This window comes from Heterocephalus glaber, unplaced genomic scaffold (assembly GCF_053883595.1).
Source record: "Heterocephalus glaber isolate CG9 unplaced genomic scaffold, H.glaber_assembly_v1.0 deba00001451, whole genome shotgun sequence".
NCBI classification, from domain to species: domain Eukaryota; kingdom Metazoa; phylum Chordata; class Mammalia; order Rodentia; family Bathyergidae; genus Heterocephalus; species Heterocephalus glaber.
The window spans coordinates 7,565,404-7,587,877 of record NW_028258301.1 but is presented as its reverse complement, the minus strand read 5'-3'; the positions used below and the strand labels follow the sequence as shown (position 1 = coordinate 7,587,877).

Below are 22,474 nucleotides of genomic sequence, written 5' to 3'. Positions count from 1 at the left end.
CTCTACCCCAAAGTTTTCAAGAAGTAAATTATAAAACATTATTGAAAACATATTAAATAAGAGTGAAGTAAATGGAGATATATATTATGTAAGTGATTAGGAAGACTCTGTGCTGAAGTTGTCAGTCTGCCCTAAATTGATCTATAGATTTAATGCAATTCCAGTGAAATTTTCAAAAGTTCTATGTAGTATTTACAAATTCTACAGACACTTCCTAAAGAAGAATCAGGAGTTGGGCATGTAATTCCAACACCCTGGCAAGCTAAGGCAGCAGGACTGAAAGTTTGAGAGCAGCCTGGGCAATCTAACAACTTCCTGAGACACTGCCTCAAATATGAAATAAAAAAGGGCCAGAAAAGTAGCTTAGTATGAAGACCCTTGGTTCAATCCCCATTACTACCAAAAAAACAAAACCAAACCAGTGAGGTAAGTGAAGAACCCACCAAATATTAAGATTTATTATAAAATTATAGTAACTGACTGTGGTATTTGTATAGAGAAAGACAAATAGTTCAGTTGAACAGAACAGAGATCCCCAAAACATATACATATACTAGATGTATCTAGGACATTGCAGATCAATGGAGGGAAAGATTGGACTATTTAACATACAGTGCTGGAATAACTATTAATAAGTAAAAAATAAAATTAAATCTCTGTCTTATACATACAAAAAAAAATCAATTCTAGCCTCTGTTTTTGGGGGACAGTCTAATAATGTAGTCCAGGCCAGCCTTGAACTTGCAATGTAGCCAGGCTGACCTCAAACTAATGATCCGTCTGCTTCTGCCTCCTAAGTGCTGGGATTACCGGTGTACACTACCAACCCAGGCAACTCTCCAGTCTTTCTGAGGAAGACCTCATCTTTTCCTTCTAGAAATTTAGTTAAACCAATTTCAGAAAAAAATAAATAGACCCACCACTGGGGAGGTTGAGGGAGGACTGTGAGACTGAACCAACCTAGGCTGAATGACTTTAAGTCAGCCTGAGTTATACAGCAAGATTCTTATCTGGAAAAAGAAAAAAAAAAGAAAGAAAGAAAAAAGAAAAAAACAGAAAAATACTACAGTCAAATCCTATACAAAGTTACTATAAAAAAGAAAAATAATAAAGGTTAGACTATACCTATAGACAATGAAAGCACATGTGAGAGAGATATGCCTACAAAATGATGAAATCCATAGCTTAATATTTCAAAATAAGCTAAAGAAAATGTAAAATCATAACACAAATCTGAATTACAAAATCTAGAAGTACGAATTAGAAATGAGAGAAAAATCATTTCAGAAATGATTAAAACTAAGATGAAAACAAAGGTGAATAAAAACACAACTCATAATGCCTTAAAGGAACTAGAATGTAAAAGAAAATCCTGAAATGGAAAAAGAAATAAAGAAACAGATAAATAGGGTTTGAGGCAAAATAATAGAAGAGATATGCAGATTCTGACAAACAACTAGGGAGGCAAGGAACAGGGACTGTTGGCGTGATCATCAACAGCTGCTATCATCATGAAACAAAAGACAACCTGATAATTATGTATCTCCAGGTGGAAAACCACACTCTCACTCTTAATGGCAGTAAATTTAAACAACCCTCTAGGTCCAACTACAAATTTACAAAAAATATAGAGAGGAACACATTAAATACCACAAGGGTGCCTCAACAGAATGCAGATTGGGAAACTACAAGACCGAAGACCTGGCTTCTTCAACAAATAAATTATAAAGGAGGAAAAAAGAGAGAAGGAAGGGAAAAATCTATGTATTAACAGACTCTTAAGACATTTTGACCAATTGTACTGTGGAGTCTTCTTTCTTTCCTTTTTTTTTCTTTGTTTTGTTTTTTTTTGGTACTGGGGATTGAACTCGAGACCTTGCACTTGCAAGGCAGGCAGCGGAACCACTGAGCTAAATCCCCGGCCCTCCTTTTTTTTCCTTTGACACAAGGTCTTGCTATGTAGTTCAGGCTCGTTTTGAACTCACTGTGCAGCCCAGGCTGGCCTTGAACTCGAAGTGATCTCCTGCCTCAGCCTCCCAAGTGTTGGGATTACAGGTGTACACCACCACACCCAGCCTGTAGAATCTTTATTCACTTTGTGAAGTATGTAGACACTCAAAAAAAGGTATTTATATTTATGAGGTAACTAGAAACTTAAACACTGTTTAGATATTTGATGATACCAAATAATTATTAATTTATTTTTAACATTATTTTAGATCTGATAATCTACTTTGAAGCCCTCATATTGGCAATATATTTTGAAATACTTACAGATAAAATAATATAGTGTCTGGAATTTGCTTTACAAGAACATGGAAGGAAGAAAGCTGGGTAGGGATAAGATTTCCACAGATTGTTAAGTGATGAAGCTGGATAACAGATACATGGACAATGTTGTATTTATATTTGTATACATTAAAAAATTTCAGTAATAAAAAATTAAAACTAAGTCTGGTTCGCAATTGGTGTTTAACAAATAGCAATTATAATAATTAGTAAACTGAATAAGTATTTGCTAAATGAATGAATGAGTTCACATATGAAACACTAATAGAGAAAATATGAAATCTTTATGTTATCAATGCCAGTTATAAGAATGGAGCTCACTCACCCAGGGCCTGGGAGAATGAATGAACCAATAATCTCTCTTGGAAAGTCAGGGAAAGAGGTTTGGACAGCTGAAATAAAAAGTGAGAACCAATAAATCAGTAAAATTGTGGGCTTAGATATAGCAAAATGTGGGCCGGGGATGTAGCTCAATGGTTCTGCCGCCTCCCTCGCAAGCACAAGGTCCCAAGTTCGATCCCTGGTACCAAAAAAAAAAAAAATATATATATATATATATATATTTAGATATAGCAAAATGAAGTAGAAAATAGTTCCAGGAGAATAAAACCAAATGAAGTATGTGTCTTATACTTGAAAAAATGTTAGCAAACGTGGTATCCAGCTTCAATGTCTTATAAGCATATATGATGGAGGCTACCACATACAAGTAGGAATATATTTAGCAAATTCAAGGTTAATGAAAAAAGATTACATTTTAAATAAAAAATGCTAAATAAAGTAAGTATACTACTTTGGTCTTTCTCTAAGAAAAGGAACAAGCTAAATAGAATAACCTCACAATAATATTTGGGGAACTCTATCTAGAGGAAGTAGATAAAGGTAAAAGAACCAAAAGTTAATGGACTTGAACTTCCAAAATAAATGTTCTTATCTTACCTAAAAGCTTACTGGAAACAGACCAAAAGAGGCTCCAGCTGTTTAGGAAACTCTTTTGTGAGCACAGAGGAAGAGAAATCAATAGACTCAAAGAGCCATTGCTTTTAAATTATGGCACAGCTTGAAAGTATAACTTTCTCCTTTGGAGATACATGACATACCTCAGGAAAAACTGTCTTCTCTGGCTATCTCACATTCTTTAACTGTTTATGTGCATTTCCACTGCCCTTCCCACAAATTTATGTTGATCCCAGCCATACAGTTCTGAATTTGGGCTTTGTCAGGTTTTACCTTGTTCTTCACAACTATTTGGGAGTCTGTGTTCTTCCACTGGATAGGTTTGTTGAAAAGAAAGTTGATGCAAAGCCAGGATTTCAGGGGCCATTTTAATAGGGAAAAATCAAGTGAAAATAGCAAGACTGCTGACCAATGTCACTGCTTGGAAGAAGGCATAGAGGTAGGATTATATGTATGGAATGCTGTGTAATACCTAACACGGAAACAAAGAAGAAAGGGAAGAAAAGAAATGAGACTGTGCACAAGAACTTGGCAAGGATTCTGATCTTAGATGTAAGGGGAAAGAATAAATTATCACAGTTGTAAGAAAAGGCAATAACTTGGAAAATAAAACATCCTTTTGGCGAGTCTCCTATTAACAGTTGCGTCTTCCAAAGCCTCTAGGAGTTAGAGGAACTCGTTCACATGGAACTCCCAAACTCTAAATGAAGAGTAAAGCAAAGGGGACAAAGATTTAGCTCAGTGTTATCTTGCCTGCCTCGCAAGTGCAAGGTCCTGAGTTCAATCCCTGGTACCAAAAAATGAGAATAAAGCAGGGCTGGGATGTAGCTCAGCGGTGCAGTCTGCCTGGCAAGCACAACATCCTGAGTTGGATTCCCAGTACGAGGGGGGTGTGGGGGTGGGGTAGGGGGTAACATTTCTAAGATTTAGTGATTAGGGAAAAAAGAGTTTATACCTCCATCCTAAACTTTCAGCGAGGAGCTAAAATAGTCCCAGGGAACCAAAAATCCTAAACTCTTTGCAAGTCAGAACTATAATGAGATACTACTTCACACCCATTAGAATGGCTACTACAAAGTAAAAAAAAAATAAGGAAAATAACAAGTATGGGTAAAGATGTAGAGAAATTGGAACCCCATGCACCATTGGTGGGAATGTAAAATGGTACAGTTGCTGTGTTAAATAGTATGGCAGTTCCTCAAAAAATTAATTATAGAATTACTTATATAAGCCAACAATGCTACTTCCAGGTATATGCCTAAAAGAACTGAAAGCAGTATCTCTAAGAGATTATCTGTACAGCATGTTCACAGTAGGATTATTCACAATAGCCAAAAACAAGGAAACAAACCAGTGTTAATTGATATGGGTATCCATACAATAGAATATCACTTTTAAAAAGGAAGAATTAAGGGGCCGGGGATTTAGTTCAGTGGTTCCACCATCTGCCCTGCAAGTGCAAGGTCCCAAGTTCGATCCCTGGTACCAAAAAAAGGGGAAGAATTTCCTGTGATATTCTACAACATGGATGAACCTCAAGGATGTTAGGCTAAGTAAAATATACTCATCACAAAAAGACAAATCCTGCATGATTCTATTTATATGAAGTAGAAAAGTCAAAAATCACTGAAACTAGAATGGCAGGTGCCAGGGGTTGCAGAAAGGGGGAAGTTACTGTTTAGTAGGCACAGAAGTTTAATTTTATAAGATAAAGTTATAGAGATGGATGGTGGTGATAGCTGTACAACATTATGAATTTATTTAATACCACTGAACTATACACTTTAAAATAGCTAAGATGATAACATTTGTTATGTATATTTTACCATAATTTTTTAAAAATTGAAAATCATACTAAGCTCCTTAGTAAACTTCAAATCGGTCCCTGTGAAAGAACAGAATTCTCGCCTTATTACCTCAGTGAGATTCCTCATATCTTCTCAAAATAAATAAGCAGCTATATTTCAGAAAGTAACACATCCAAATTACAGTATTACAAGTCTTCACTCTAATCAGAAACACCAAATCTCACTTGGGTAGAAACACACAAAGGCAAAAAGGGAGGTCAAAAAGTGAATGGAACCTGGATTTGGTGGTACATACCTATAATTTCAGCACTCTGGGCAGCTGAGGCAAAAGGACTACAAATTCAAGTCCAGCCTGGGCAATTTAGTGACTTGGTGAGAGCCTGTCTTAAAAAATTTTTTTAATGTTTTTGTTTTTTGGTACCAGGGATTGAACTCGGGACCTTGCGCTTGCAAGGCAGGCTGCAGAACCACTGAGCTAAATCCCCGGCCCTCCTGTCTTAAAAATTTAAAAAGGGCCAGGATATAGCTTAGCGTTGAGGTTCTGGGTTCAATCCCTAGTACCACCTGCCCCCCCAAAAAACGTAAATGAAAATGCCTATATACCTTGACCTGGTCAGGGCAATGGGAAAAAAAAAAGCAAAAAAGATGAAAAAGGAAGACAATACAATTTTTATTTGCAGGCAAATGATGGCATACATAGAAAATCCTAAAGGAATCTATAATTTAACAAAGTTATGGGATATAAGGTCAACACACAAAAAAAGTATTTCTATATATAAACAATAATTTTTAAATGGAATAAAAATACCAGTTACATCATCACTAAAAATGCTGATCTATGAATAAATTTACCAAGACATGTTCAAACTCTCCATACCAAAAATTATAAAATGCTGTTGAAGGGAGCTTAAAATAGACAGATATATAGATAGCATGTGGTGGTGCTAGCCTGTAATTCCAGCTAAATAAGGAGGCTGAGAAGAGACATCAAGTTTGACATCAGTCTAGGCAACTTAGCAAGTCCCTATCTCAAAAATTTTATTTTATTTTTTGTTTTGTTTTGGGTTTTTTTTGGTACCGGGGATCAAACTCGGGACCTTGCGCTTGTGAGGCAGACACTGGAACCACTGAGCTAAATTCCTGGCTCAAAAATTTTAAAAAGGGGACCCGGAGATTTAGCTCAGTGGTTCCGCCGCCTGCCTTGCAAGCCGAAGGATCCGAGTTTGATCCCCGGTACCAAAAAAAAAAAAAAATTTTAAAAAGGGCACAAGGTGTAGCTCAGGACTTGCTGTATTCAATCCCTAGTACCACCATGCACACTTCTGGGGTGTCTGGGTGGGTCATGGAGATAGATAGTACTTCAGGGTCTGTTATCTGATCCCTCACCCATTCCCTGCTGGTGCTGTTCCCTTGTTCTGCTTCCCAGCCAATGTGAAGCTTTATTCTGCCATGCCCTTCTGCCATGATGTTTCTGCCAAATTAAACTTCTCCTTTAAGCTGTAGGTGTCAGGTACTGTGTCCTGGCAACAGGGGAGCATATATATACATATACAAGGATTGGAAGATTCAAGATGTCAGATCTCCATACATTAATCTATACATTCTAGCACTTCCAATCAAAATCCCAGAAAGCTTTTTTGTAGAAAGCATCAAGCTGATTCTAAAATTTACATGAAATAGATGTCAGGATAATCTAAGAAAGAAATGAAAACAAGCCAGGTGTGGTGGCACATGCCTATTAATATCAGCTGCTCGAAGCAGGCAAATCACAAGTTGAAGGCCAGCCTGGCCAACTTAGCCAGAACCAGTCTCAAAATAAAACTTTATAGATCAGTGGTATAGCACTTGGCTTCTAGACATAAGGCTACAGGTTCAATTCCTAGCACCACAAAAAAAAATAAGAAGAAGAAGAAGAAAGAAAGAAAGAAAGAAAGAAAAAAGAAAACAAAGTTGGTAGATTTAGACTACCTGATTTCATGACATTCTATAAAGCTGAAATAATTAAGACAGTGTGGTATTGTAAAGATAAATATAGTAGACCTGTGGAGCCAAACAGGATAGAAATAGACCACACATATATGGCTACTGATTTTCAACTAAGACACAAGTGCAATTCAATGGAAGAAAATCTTTAAAACAAATGTTGCTGACATAAAAAAGGTTAACTTTTTTGGGGGGGTGGTACGGGGGATTGAACTCGAGACCTTGTGCTTGCGAGGCAGACACCAGAACCACTGAGCTAAATCCCTGGCCCTAAAAAAGGTTAACTTTTATGTCTACCTTACATCATAAAAAAATGAATCAAGAAAGGTCATATTTATAAATGTAAAAGCTAAATTTATAACATTTTTAGAAATAAAGTAAAAAAATAACTTGAGTTGGGTGTAGTGGCACATGTCTGTAATCTCAGCACTCAAGAAGCTGAGACAGGAGGATCACTGCAAGTTTGAGGCCAGTCTGGGCAAGTTCTGAGGCAGTTCAAGGCAATCCTGAAGAATGTAACAAGACCTTGTCTCAAAACAAACAAACAAAAGAAATCTTCACAAACTTTACATAACCAAGGATTTCATAGGAAAGAAAAGGCAATACAGTAGTCATAAAAGAAAAAAATCAGTAATTTGGATTTCATGAACATTTAAAACTTCTGGTCATCAGACGAAACTATTAAGAAAGTGAAGTCAGGCTGGACATGGTGGCACATGCCTGTTATTCCAGCACTTGAGAGGCTGAGGCAGGAGGATTGCTAGATTGCCTCGAGTTCAAGGCCAGCCTGAACTACATAATGAGACCTTGTCTCAAAAAAAAGAAAAAAAAAAAAAAGATTTGCAACTAGATTATATAAAGGATTCCTACAGCCAGGTGTGGTGAATGCCAATAATGCAAGTACTCAGGAGGCTGAGGCAGGAGGATCACTGCGAGTTTGAGGCCAGCATGCAATACATATGGTAGTAAGTTCAAGGTGAGCCTAAACTATAGTGAGACCCTGTCTCAATAAATAAATAAACAAAATAAAAAATTAAAGGATTCCTATAAATAATAACAAAAAGGCAAACAAAAAATTCTTTGGACAGACACTTCATGAAGATACTTTATGTGCTTGTTGATCACTTCATGTGCCTGTTGATCACTTCATGATCAACAAGCACATAAAATGATAGTCAGCATCATAGCTACCAGGGATATGTAAATTAAAACTACAATGAAATAAACAGTGCATTCACATGCACTAGGAATGGTTGAAGTAAAAATGTTGACAAATACCAATTGTTGATGAAGAAGTGAAGTAAGTGCTACTCTTATATATTGCTAATGAAAGTATAAAACAGAAAAATCACTTTGAAAAACTGATAGTTTTTAAGAAAGTAAACCCTGTAACCTAAAATATTTTTGCAGAAGACTTGCAGAACAATGTTCATAATAATTTTATTCATAATAGCTCAAATTAGAAATAACCCAAATGACTGTCAACAGAACAAAGAATGTACATTCATTCAATGGAATACTACTCAGCAATAAAAAAGAATTATACCTTCAATAATGTGAATGAATCTGAAAAATAATATGTTGAACATAATCCAGAACAAAATTGTATGATTCCATTTATATGAAGCTCATGAGCAAGCAAAATTAATACATCGTGACAGCACAAACAGACCAGCACTCAGCTGACTAGAAAGAAGCACAAAGGAACTATTAGGGTTGAAGGAATTGTTCTAGATTTAGGTAATGGTAACTGAGGTGTATATATTTGTCAAAATTCATTGAACTGTACACTTAATATCTGTATATTTTGCTTTGTGCAAATTATTAACTCCATGTTCTTTAGTACTAAGGTAAGTTGAAAATATTAGTATCTGTTTGCAATAACCAGACATAGCAGGAGAAAGACAGTCCCCTAATTCACACAATACAGAAACATCACAGAAACAATTTTTCCCAAAGGACATCAATTTAAGAACTATCTACATAGGTATTTCTCAGCTTATGGGTCACAAACCAATGGGAAGACTGTTCTGTACACAGCCTCTAAAAATTTAAATATTATCATATGGGAGATCTGTAGAATTTTTTTTTTCTAGTACTGGGGATCAAACTTAGGACCTTGCACTTGCCAGGCAGGCATGGAGCCACTGAACTACATCCCTAGTCTAATCTGTAGAATTTTTTAAAGTTCCTTTTTGCTTCTTTCTAGTCAATTTCCCACTTGCAGAGTCAACAGCTGTTCTGATTTCCATCACTATATATTTTTCTTTGTTCATGAATTTCATATGAATGGAATCTTTTGAAGTATATCTTCTCTTCTTTTTTCTTTCTTTGTTTTTTCCCAGTGCTAGGGAGTGAACTGGGGCCTTCCATGTGCTGATCAAGAGCTCTAACACTGAGTTGTATTTATAGCCCTATCTTTTTATATATATATATATATATATATATATATATATATATATATATATATATATAAAGACAGATGTATTATTACTTGGGCTGTGACAACTGAATGTCTAAATCTTTACTAATAACCAAACCAAAAAGCAGCTTAAGAGTACACAGGCAACAACATATGTGTTAAAAAAAAATTGTTTTCTTGTCTCTTGAGACAGGGTTTTGCTATGTAGTTCAGTCTGGCCTCGAACTCACTATGTAGTCCAGGCTGACCTCAAACTCATGACAATTCTCCTGCCTCAGGCTCCTGAGTGCTGGGTTGGTTACAGGCATGTGCCCCCATGCCATAAAAATATATTTTAAAAACATTTATACATTGTAATGTACTGGGAAAACAAGATATTATTTATCTTCAATAAAATTAAGAAATAGTGTTTTACCTTAAGTTTTGGATATATGTAGCGCAAAGAATCTGCAGTTCCCATGTCAGCTTCATCAGGAATGCACACAATATCTGGTTTCATTTTCATCTTGAATTCTGCACTTAGAGACTTTTGGACATCCTTGGTTGTAATCACAATGACTTCTACAGTATGAGGGGAAAAAAGAGAAGGAAAAACATAAAAATTCATTAATTTAATCAACAGTTTCACTATTCTATTGGATGTGTTCTGTTTCTAGATGTAATAAAAAGGGCTAATATTATTGTGTCTTTTCAATGTGTTTTAAATGCATTCTCCCAATTAATTTTTTTTTTTTTGTACCAGGGATTGAACTCAGATCCTGTGCTTGCGCAGCAGGCGGTGAAACCACTGAGCTAAATCCCTGGCCCCTCTCAATTAATTTTTAAACAATCTCACTTTAAAATGAGGAACCTGGGGAGACCATAATGGTAGAGTAGCAATCAGCAGCAAAGTGCAGCCTTTCTAGGACCCAGGATCCAGACACCTGGAAAATAGCTTGGTGAAAAAAGAAAAAGAAAGAAATCTCTAGGAATCAGGAGGCAATTGCAAGGAAAATTAGAAACTATGGAGAAGCTGGAGAAAAGGAGACTGGTGCAAAGAAACAAATAAAACAGCCTGGAAGCTCATCCTGGCTCCCCAAGAGGGAAACCTGTCTTTACAGACAGAAAGTCCCCAGGGCCAGCAGGGCTTGTCCTAAGAAAAGCCATGGCTATAAACTGTAAAAACCATGTGGGGTTTTACTCTAAAATAACTCTTTCTACAAGGCAGGCTATAGAGTTAGGGAAGAAATCCAGTACAGTATCTGCCATATTGCCAAGGTGTTTAATCAGGAGTCATTTCAGGAAGGGGCTGATTATTTAAGACTGAGACACAGAACAACTACAAAATAACTTCAGTTTGGGTTCCCAGTATTATCCTCCCACAGTGACTGGGTAAGAGGCAAAAGATAGTTGCACAGGGGCCGGGGATTTAGCTTAGTGGTTTCACTGCCTGCTGCGTAAACTCAAGGACCCGAGTTCCATCCCTGGTACAAAAAAAAAAAAAAAAAAAGATAGTTGCAGAGCAGGAGTGGGCTGAACACCGACCCCCTGAGAAGTTTAAACTAAGGCTGGCAAGGACACAGGGCCCTGACTTCCATGGTGAGAGGCCAGGTCTGGGGTGTGACTTTCAGAGGCAGCTGGATCTGAAAGTGCTGGCATTAAGTCCAGTGGGCTGCTGAACCCTCACCCTGCTGTCTACATTCAGCCCAGATCAGAGGTCTGACTGCTTTCCCATCTACCAACATGAGCAACAACCTTCTGTAGCTTGGACAGTTGCCACAGCCTGGGATTAATGGACAGAGGGGGTCTCTAGAACAAGGAGGCACCTCACAGACCTACAGGCCATAAAGATAGAGGAGAAAACTGTGACTTGCTGGATTCCAAAACTGCAAACCCTAGAAAGAAACCACTCATTTAAAAATATAGAGGATTTTTTTTTTAACTTTTCTTTTTCTTTCTTCATTGGTTTTCTGGGGTTTAGGGTTTTTTTCCTTTTAATAAATTATTATATTTTCTACTTTTTCTTGTTCTTTTCTGTTACTGTGTGCTGGCTTTACAGGCGTGTACCACCACACCCGGCTCCCTTTTACTCCTTAATAGGATCTTTTATCTTACTCTTCTCTCCTTCTCATCTTCTATTGCTTAATTTTTCAAATTTCTCTTCTTTCATTCTCTTGTCCCCCATCACCTCTATCTTTACTAGTAAAACCATTAAGCTTTACTAATCTTTATATAGTTAATTCTATGCTATTACATTATTTATTATTGTTGATTGTTAGTGAAGGTATTATTGCATTTAGTAGATATTTACTGTATGTCAATATATGGTTTGTCAAAAAATAAATAAATATTGGTTTGTCTTAGTGTTTACACAATAATTATAGATTTCTTTTTTTCCATGGTTAAAGGTGGTACACTATTATTATGGTATGTCAATATTCAGTACATCTTTTGACACTTATATTGTTGCTGGTTTAGTTCCTATTGCCAGGGTGGCATAGTTGTTCCTATTAATGGGTTTCCTCTGCATGCCAATATATGGATTGCTTTTGTATCATTAACAATACTGCAGTCCATTCCCAGAGAACTGGGTGCTGGCACAATTATACTTCAACCCTGTCTCAGTTACTTATTCTCATTGCTGAGACAAAATGCCAGACACCCAAAGTTAAAGGAGGAAATGTTTATTTGGCTCACAGTTTGTAGAGATTTCAGTTCATAGTTGGCTGGCTCCAGGGCAGGGTGGCATGGCAGAGGGGCATCGCAGAGAAACAGTCCATGACAATGTAGGGTAGGGAGAAGGTAGACAGCAGAATGCCAACAACCAACAAGGGACAAGCAATGAACCTCTTTCTGTCTCTTATATCTTATCCAGGCTACCCCCTCTTAGGGAAGGTAGCACTCATATCCTTAATCCTAGCATCTCATCCTTGATCCCAGCATCATACACACTAGATCCAGTCACCTCTGAAAAGCCTTACCTATGACTACACGATGCTTTGGGGGACATCTAGATACAAGCCATAGCAAACCCCCCATTAATGGAGGTGGTAGGATCATGGGAGAGAGGCAAAAGCCTATAGTTAGCCACTTCCAGAATGCATCATTGAAAAGCAGACACTAACTAAAGACATCTCCATACTAGTAACAAAGACTTTCTACTATAAGCACCTGCACCTTCAGCATGCATGTATGCGCATGCACACACACACCCCACACAATAGAAATGTAAGAAAAGGTAACAAAATGCCTCCAAAAACTCCTAACTCTCCCAAAGCTCATCCATGGGAACATCAAGGGGGAAGAAATCAAAAGCCACATAGCTAAATTATTCAAAATGATAAAAGAGATGTTTTAAAAAGATCAATAGCATTCTCAGTGAGCTTAAAGAAGACAGAACTAAAGAGGCAAAAAATCAGGAACAAGATGAGGATGTCCACGGTCACCACTCTTATTCAATATAGTTCTGGAAACATTAGCCAGAGCAATTAGACAAGAAAAAGAAATAAGAATAAAGATGAGAAAGGAAGAAGTTAAATTATCATTATTTTTGTATGACATGATATTCTACATAGACGACCCCAAAAGCTCTACTGAAAGACTTCTAGATTTAATAACCAAATTCAGTGGTATAGGCGGATACAAAGTCAACACTCAGAAATCAACAGCCTTTTGTACACAAATAACAAACTCATTGAGAAATTAGGGAAATAACACCTTTCACAACAGCATCCAAAAAATGAAACACCTAGGAATCAATCTAATGAAGGAAGTAAAAGACTTCTATATTGAAAACAGTGCTCTGAAAAAGATTGAAGAGGATATCAGAAATGGAAAGATATCCCTTGTTCTTGGGTAGGAAAAATTAATATAGTGAAAATAGCCATACTTCCAAAATTGTTACACCAATTTAATGCAATCCATATCAGAATTCCAATAGCATATCTCACAGAATTAGAAAAAACAGTTCTGAAATTCATTTGGAACCAGAAGAGACCTAGAATATTAAAGGTAACTCTGGACAACAAAGGCAAGGTAAGGGGCATCACAATTCCTGACTTGAAATTATACTACAAAGCTACTATGATAAAAACAGCATGGTACTGGCAAAAAAAAAAAAGAGAGAGAGAGACCTGAGGATCAGTGGAACAGACTGGAAGATGCAGAAACAACTCCAGACATACTCAGCCACCTTATCTTTGACAAAGGAGCCAAACACTTTCACTAGAAGAAAGATAGCCTCTTTAATTAATGGTGCTGGAAAAACTGGCTATCTACTTGCCAAAGATTAAAACTAGACCAATATCTTTCACCATGCACTAAACTAAAATCAAAATGATCAAAGACCTAAAAAGTAAAACAGAAACACTTAATCTGCTGGAAGATAGACTAGGTAGAACTGTTGAAGACATTGGTGTAGGCAAAGACTTTATAACAAAACCTCAATCCTACAGGAATTATAACAAAGAATTAATAACTGGGATCTCATCTTATTAAAAAGCTTTTGCACAGCAAGAGAAACCACCAACAGAGTGAAAAGACAACCCACGGCGTGGGAAAAAATTTTTGCCAGCTCTTCCTCAAAGGACTAATATCTAGAATATACAAAGAACTCAAAAATATAATACCCCTCAAATTTAAAGAACCAATCCAAACATGGGAATCTGCAATGAAAAGACACTTTTCAGATGAAGAATTAGAAATAGCAAATAAATGTATGAAAAAGTGTTCAACATCGCTGGTCATTTGAGAGATACAAATTAAAACAATGCTGAGATCCCATTTCACTTCAGAAAGAATGGCTGTTAGCAAAAGATCAACCAGTGCCAGGGATGTAGCTCAGTGGTTCCAGTGCCTGCGTTGCAAGCGCAAGGTCCCAAGTTCGACCCCCGGTACCAAAAAAAGAAAAGAAATCAACCAGTAACAAATGACAGAGAGGCTGTGGGGAGAAAGGAACCCTTCTTGGACCAGGGATTTAGCTCAGGGGCACCGCACCTGCCCCAAAAGCGCAAGGTCCTGTGTTCGATCCCTGATACCAAAAAAAAAAAAAAATCCAAAGGAACCCTTCTCCACTGTTGAGAGGAGTATAGACTGGTGCAACCACGGTGGAAATCAGTGTGAAGATTCCTCAAAGAACTAAAACTGGAGGTTCCATTCGACCCAGCTATTCCCTTCTTGGTACCTTCCCAAAAGAATTAAAAGCATCCTACCACAGTGACATATGCACACCCATGTTTATAGCAGGACAATTTGTAATAGCTAAATCTTAGAAACAGCCCAAATGCCCATCAACCAATGAATGGATAAAGAAGATGTGGTTTTTTCTTATACAATGGATTACTACTCTGCCATAAAGAAGTATGAGCTTGAGACATTTATAGTTTGTTTGTTTTTTGGTACCGGGGATCGAACTCAGGATGTTTCACTTGCGAGGCAGGTGCGGTGCCACTGAGCTAAATCCCCGGCCCTAGACATTCAGAGTTAAATAGATGCACCTTGAGACTATACTCTTAAGTGAAATAAATCCAACACACATGTTTAAATAACTCATGTTTACAGCAGCACAACTCATAATAGCTAAATCATAGAAGTGTGCTGCAGGCTGAGCCTGAAGATGGCCTTTTGCCTTATCCCTACTCCCTTTCTCCTCCATAGACTAGATAGTAGACCCTGGATTGTAGATCCTGGATGGCACAGCCCCAGGAGACAGTTACGTTATGTATCCTTCTTCCTTGTTCCCTTCCTGTGCATGCCCCTAACATGAGACAATCATGCTGCATTCAGCCTATATCACGTAGGCCATGTAACACGAGTCACTCTGCCTTGTCTGTTATTTGTCTTACACTATAAATAAAGAGCATGCTGGACTCTAGGTGGCCATTAGCCCATCAGTTTATGGTTCTACCTGGCCCCAGCTTTCAAGCATAATCTTGGTATGTATCTTTCTTGTTATTCTTCAATTTTCTTCATCTCCCACCACTCTCCCTGGCTTCGGAGCCTACGCTGTGCAGATCACTGCAGAAGTGGCCTAGCTGTTCATCAACAGATGAATGGATAAAGAAAATGGATAAAAATGCATTTATACATAATGGAGTATTACTCGGCCATAAAGAAGGATAAATTTGAGTCATTTGTTAGAAAATGGATGCACCTTGAGACCATAATGTTAAGTAAAATAAATGAGATGTATAAGTTTAAACAGTGCATGGTTTCTCTTATATGAAAAGCCTGAAATATACAAAAAGAACAAAATAAGATAGGTAATAGGAAATAGGGAGATAGATCTCTTGCAAAGGTAAGGGGACTGAAAGATAGTAGGAGGGAGGAAACAGAGGAGGGGAAGGGATGAAAACATGAATTAGGATGTATCATGTACATGAACTAACTCCCCATGACAAATGTGATTATTATGTACTGTAAATATGTAGTTATAAAAATAAAAATAAATAAATTAGATGTTAAAATAATGAATTTTGGACCAAAAGACACTATCTTTACTCAGGATGACACAACTAGTAAATCAATGGTACAAGGAAAACTCAGGTCTATAGAATTAGCCTCTACACTAATACTTTATACAACACTTTTTTGTGGATGTAAAGAATTCATAAGGCCATTCCACAAAACATACAAATGGGATCACATTTTATTTTATTTATTTACTTTTGGTACTGGGGATCAAACTCGGAATCTTGCGCTTGCAAGGCAGGTGCTGGAACCACTGAGCTAAATCCCTGGCCCTGGGATCACATTTTAAGTCTTCACTCAGTATGAACAAAAGGGTTATCACTCTTTCCTATCAAGCAGCAACTACTGTTTCACTGTGGACTCAAGGAACCTAAACAAAGCAAATTTCCAATAACATTTTTATCTTATCCATTTAGCCATCAACTAAAGTCACAAAACCTGGGGTTTTGCCATGGCTCTCCAGTGAAATAATGTCACTGAATCTAAATTCTGATTTTAGCATCTCTTTAAGAATTCCCACTTGTTCCATGATTGTGCTCCAGATCACAATTATCCCTCCCTTTCCCTGCAGTCACTTTTTCTTTTCTACTTTCTCTTCTCTTTTTCCTTTTTCTCTTTCAAATCATTTAACTTTCATTCCTTCCTTCCTTCCTTCTTCCTTCCTCTCTCTAATTTAGTCACTAATTCATCCAACAAATACTAATATATGTAACATATAAAGGAAAAATAATCACTGAGAATTCAGAAAAGAATTCAATATGGTTTCTATTTTCAAGATATATAACATAGAGATATTAGACATGGAAATGATTAACTAAGGAAGACTTCATAGAACCAGGGCATGCACTGGAATTTGACAAAAATTTCTCTAGTACATACTATATGTAAAATGCTGATATTACAAAGATTAATTGGGTACAGTCCCTGCTCTTAGGAAGATCACAGTCTCTCATGCTACTAACTATAGTATAAAACAGTCTTTGAGAGGCGCTAAGATAGAGAAATGAAGCAGGATGGAAGCAGAGAGGACACAGTGATTAACGCTGTTTGGGATTTTGAAGAGAAGGTGAGATTTCCACAGGTTGGAGAGGACACTGTAAGTACAGCAGATAAAGTAAAGGCAGTAATTGCAAATATAGTCCAATGTGCTAACTAGATCAGGATTCTTCTGCCTGAGCCAGGTGTTGTGTTACATACCTGTAATCTCAGGACTTGGGAAGCTGAGACATGAAGATTACCATAAATCTGAGGGTAACTCAGGCTACATAGCAAGACCCTATCTCAAAATACCAAAAATTCTTCTGTGTAGAAGGAGACAAAAGCTAACTTCCCCTACAAAACCATCAACAATAAGTATGAAAAACACAAGCTTAGCTATTAAACTTCAGAGTCCAACATTTAGGAGCCCCCCCAATTCTGAGTGAGCCCCAGTGAGAAAAAAATTTCCATATAGTACATATTAAATATACCACAAAAGGCAATTCCCAAGTATGAACTTCAGATATCGTAAAAGTAGGAGTTACAGATGACAAATCCATGAAGAATTACTAAAGCAAAATGAGATATATTAAAGTGTATTAAGGCATGTCACAATCTCCTTCACCTGTGAGATTAAGCTCTAAAAAGAAAAGTTCAAAAATATATCTCTTAGGGCTGGGGATTTAGCTCAGTGGTTCCACTGCCTGCCTTGCAAGTGCAAGGACCCGAGTTTGATCCCCGGTACCAAAAAAAATCTACATATCTATATATCTATATATCTATATCTATATCTATATCTATCTTGGTCAGGCATGGTGGCGCACATCTATAATCCCAGCACTCAGGAGGGTGAGGCAGGACGATTGCTGCAAATTTGAGGCCAGCCTGGGCCAAATAATGAGTTCAAGGCTAGCCTGAACTCATAGTGAGACCATCTCAAAAAAATAAAAAAACATGTCTCTTGACAACAATATCATTAGACTACTGCACAGAAATGATTATAGGTCTGTTTCAGGAAGGCAACTATCAGTGGAATGAACACTAGATCAGAACACTAGGCCCCAGGATCTGGCACCATCATCTGTTAAATCTAGCTGGTATTCTCATTTACTCTACCTAACTATAAGACACTTCAAACTCAATGGGCCAAAGCTAAGCTCATTATCTTTATTCAAACCTTTCCCTTGTTCCATATTTCTTTTCCTACTTAATAGCAACATCATCTGTTTAGCCACTCAAACAAAAACTAGAGAACTCTTCCCACTAGACTTTAAGGTTTGGACGTCAAGACCTGACCTGTTTTTTCAATTCTGTAATACCATGCTTAATATATTATCTAGCACATAGTACATTCTCAGCAAGTATCAATTATGAGACACTTAGATTCCCAATCTGTTGTTTCTAATATCCTTATAAAGTTCATCTTGTATTATTATGGAGATCAGCTTTATAACAGCACTAGCAATATCTTCTCAACCCTTTCTTCTCAATCAACCCTTATCTTCACATAGTGACAGAGTACTCCCATGTTCCTAATTTAGTCTATATGCTAATTTAAAGATGCCAGTCCCCTCACATTCATCCTGTTTTACTCTCATAATGCTTACAAATTACTGGGATCAAACACCCTAAAAGTTTTATGAGCACATCTCATTGTCATAGCTCACCTTCAAATCCAACACGCTCAAGCAGGTTCAATGGGTACCAAATTAAAGGTTTGTTCCCAACTGGAAGCAAAGGTTTGGGAATGCTGGAAGTCAGGTCTGTCATCCGAGATCCCCCACCAACTGCCATCACTACTGCTTGAAATTCCATTTTTATAAACTGGAAATACAGAAAACAATTAACAGGGAAAAAGATGTAATAAAAATCAAAAGACACAGTGCTAACCCATTTTTATTTATATTACTAAACCCAATTATATCAGATGCAGCACTTCCAATTTTAGTTACCAAGGTAAGAAAAACTCCTTTGCTGCAGCATAAACATCTTTACCACATTCTCTGACCAACACAGACTCTCAGATCCATCCTTAGTAAAAGTAGGGGGGGATATAAGTGAAAAAAAACTTGGCCCTTGCCCTTGAGTTGTTCACTATTAAGAGAAGACAAATTCAATGATTAAGTATACAGTACTATCATTAGTGTCATGTCAGTGATATATCCAAGATACATTGGGTGTAGGCCAAAGAAAACACCTAGGTCTTGCTAGGAAACAGAACAGTTCTACAGGAAGATAATGCTCAAACTCATTGTGAAGAAGTAAGAGCTTACCAAGTGGATTTCTAATGTGGGAATTCTTATTCCTTAAAAACATTAAAAAATTGACTAATAGCAGAAACAAGGATATTAGGCTTCTGAAAAGTATAAAATTGACTTAAGATTCCTCCAATGATTCAGCCATCTGCTCTAGTCTTCCCGTTATCCCTAACTGTGAAAGATATCACTATAAACACAAATGTAAGTTTATATCTAAACCTAGGATTTGCAGAACCCAATTACAGAAACAGTCCAAATTATTAATTCCTTTTTTCAAACCAAGGTAGTAAAAGAACATATTTGAACTTAAAAAGAATCTCTTTACAGCAGCTACCACAGAACAGAGGCACAGTAAAAGGTCATAAATCCTTACTGATTTAAACTGAAAGCACTCTTCTTTTTGGGGAGGATCGAACTCGGAACCTTGTGCTTCTGAGGCAGGCACCATAACCACTCAGCTAAATCTCCGCCCCTACTCTTCTTTGATTTACAACAAATGATGGGGTCATTTTAATACATCCGTCAGAGGAAAATCTAACACCAAATTGGCAAATACTGTTGCACCTTTTCCATAATAATAATTGATCCTGGTCATCACACATCAATATTTAAACTACAGCACTCAGCCAAGTGTGGAGGCACATTTCTATAATCTCAATACTCCAAAGCTGAGGCAGAAGGATCCCGACAACAAGGTCAACCTGGGCTGCATAGTGAGTTCAAGGCCAGCTTGAACTACATGGTAAGACCCTGCTCAAAACAAACAAACAAACTACAGCACGTAACACCCAGTATACTCAAGGTACAAAGTGAGAGTTCTTGTATAACTTTCAAAATTTAAGGGTATGGTCACTTCAATTTCAGCAAGAACTGCCTTGGATTGGAATTTAACCTTCACTTTGGCATTATTTAACTCCTATCACATTTGATGTTATATGAAAAGAGCACTGGACCCGTAAGAGTTAAAAGACTGAGTCTGAGTTCTGGCTCCACCTCTCACAGGTGGTTTTACCAGAAGCCTGACATTTAAAACTCAACACCCTTAGTTTTTAGGAAGGTAGCCTGGTGGTTAAACTCAGAGATTCTGAAGCCAGGCTGCCTGGGCATGAATTCTAACTCTATCATTTATTGGCTATGTGAACTAGGGCAAGTTACATAACTTTTTTATATCTCAATTTTTTTCATTTTATAAGAGGAATAATTATAGTTTCTACTTCATTGAGTTGTTAAGACTAAATGAGGGCTGGGGAGTAGCTCAGTGGTAGTACACTTGCCTAGCATGTGCAGGCATGCACACATGCATGCACACACACACACACACACACAAACACAGAGCTATTCTAATAAAGCCCACAAAATAATATCCATCCCCTCATAAGCACTATATAAATGTTTAATATTATTAGACAGAAGCTGGATCATGGAAAGCCTTCTATTCTAATGGAACCATGTTGTTTCATAATTCTGATTGTTACACTTTTTTTTTAAAGACAGGGTCTTGAAGGTGAGTGCATAGTGGTGCACACCTGTAATTCCAGCACCTGGAAGGCTGAGGCAGGGGACTGCAAGTTCAAGGCCAGCTTGGGCTACACAGTAAGTTCATGGCTAGCATGGACTACATGGCTTGCTTGTAAAAAAATAAATAAAAAAAGAGAATAAGAGTTTCACAGAGTTGCCCAGGCTGAAGTGCAGTGGCTATTCATAGCCATGACCCCACTGATCAGCACATGCAGCATGGTGGTAACTTGCTCCTTGGGAGCACCATATCCACGTTGAATTTAGCACAGACAGCCTCTGGGCATAGCGCACTATAACCTCAAACTCCTGTGCTCCAGTGATCCTCCTGCCTCAGCATTTGAAGTAGCTGGAAGTATAGGTGCATATACCATGCCCAGCTGTACACTATCCTTGATTCCTAGGTTGCCTTTCTCCTGTGCCTAGTAATCAATTATTAAACTTTAAGACTCAGCTCAAGAATCATCTTGCCACTAGGTATGGTGGCCCATTCCTGTAATACCAGCACTCTGGGACACGGAGGCAGGAGGATCAAGTTCAACCTCAGCCTGAGCAATTTAGCAACTCAGCAAAACCCTGTCTCAAAATACTGTGTGTGTGTGTGTGTGTGTGTGTGTGTGTGCAAAATTTCAAAAGGACTGGGGATGCAGCTCGTTGTGAAGATCCTGGGTTCAATCAATCCCTCAATATGGCCCCCCAAAATCATCTTGGCTACCAAACCTTTCCTAGCTCTTCCCACATTTCTGCAGGATGGACTCCTTTTCCCTATGTGCTTCCATTTATCATGTTGCATATACATGTTTAAATGTCTAAGTGTGATTCTCAATGCCCACTGAAGGCAGAGGCTATATGCTATCATCACTATACTCCTAGTCAGATGTGATGTACTCGGTGTTTGTGGAATGAGAATCTGTGAATCTCCCAACAGCCCATGAAAGAATCAAGCTCAAAGATGTCCAGAGAGCCATCAGAACCCAGGTGGCTAGGGTCTGAGGTTCCTGCCTAAATGAGTCTCTAGGTGAAGAAGGCAACCTAGGAAGCAAGAATTGTTATGAACGTAACTAACCATGATACCAGACAGACTGTCAAACGTGTCAATGTTAATGCCATGACTCTGGGTGATGCGAATCAAAGCAATGAGCTAGGCTTCCAAGCTTCAGAGAGGTGCTCATGGTTCTCCTAAGTGCCTCGCGGCACTCAGTCCCTTGTCCAGTTGTAAATAGGTAAACCTAACCACGGCGTCTCACTGAGGACGCCTGAAAGAAGGCACCTAATTGTGTTTCTCCTTGTTATTTCACTGCTTTATGGCCAAACAACTAAAGGTAGATTTGATAAATGAGTGAAGAAGTGAGGGGTGGGAAGAGTGCGGGCACCGTGCTAAAGGCGTCTGGTGCCAAGTTTGGTGCTCAATGGCTCTGACTTCGAGAAGAACCTCCCCTCCCCGAAACTCAAATTTCTCCATCTGCTGCACAGGGTAGTCAGATCGATTCTTCCCAGTTTCCCTTCCAATTCGGACGCTTGGGCTCCCACGGCCGGGTAGAGCAGGGACTCGAGCTGGCAACTTCAGGGTTCAGCATCCTCGCTTATTCTCTAGGGTCCACCTCGGCCCAACTCTGCGAGCTCGCCTCCCTCAGTAGCAGAGGGCCCTCCAGCGCCCACCGCGCTGCTCACCTGAATCAGCCAGCTCGCGCGCGGCCTGCCAGACAGAAGCCACAGCTTCACCTCAGCTCCCTGCGGGTCGCCAAGCTCCCAGCGCCCTCCACGCCGCCTCAGACTGACAGCCCAAAGGCGCAGGCGCGGGATAGCCGAACGGATCG

The 22,474-nt window shown here is 38.2% G+C and overlaps 1 protein-coding gene across 3 annotated transcripts in view; it reads right to left on the bottom strand.

Moving 5' to 3' along the window:
* Eif2b3 (eukaryotic translation initiation factor 2B subunit gamma) overlaps positions 1 to 22,474 on the bottom strand; it is a 134,752-nt gene extending 112,278 nt beyond the window's left edge. Inside the window, exons 1-4 of one of the 3 annotated variants that reach the window (XM_087214913.1) lie at positions 22,329 to 22,433; positions 18,552 to 18,708; positions 9,875 to 10,020; positions 2,615 to 2,681 (exon numbers count right to left, since the gene is read on the bottom strand). Coding sequence is in view for 2 of the 3 variants with exons in the window: in XM_004872912.4 (XP_004872969.2) it covers positions 9,875 to 10,020; positions 18,552 to 18,699 (294 nt within the window). In the remaining variant the exon portion in view is untranslated. Of the gene's footprint in view, positions 1 to 2,614; positions 2,682 to 9,874; positions 10,021 to 18,551; positions 18,709 to 22,328 lie in introns of all 3 variants that reach the window. The other 2 variants (XM_004872912.4, XM_087214912.1) reach the window with 2 other exon arrangements.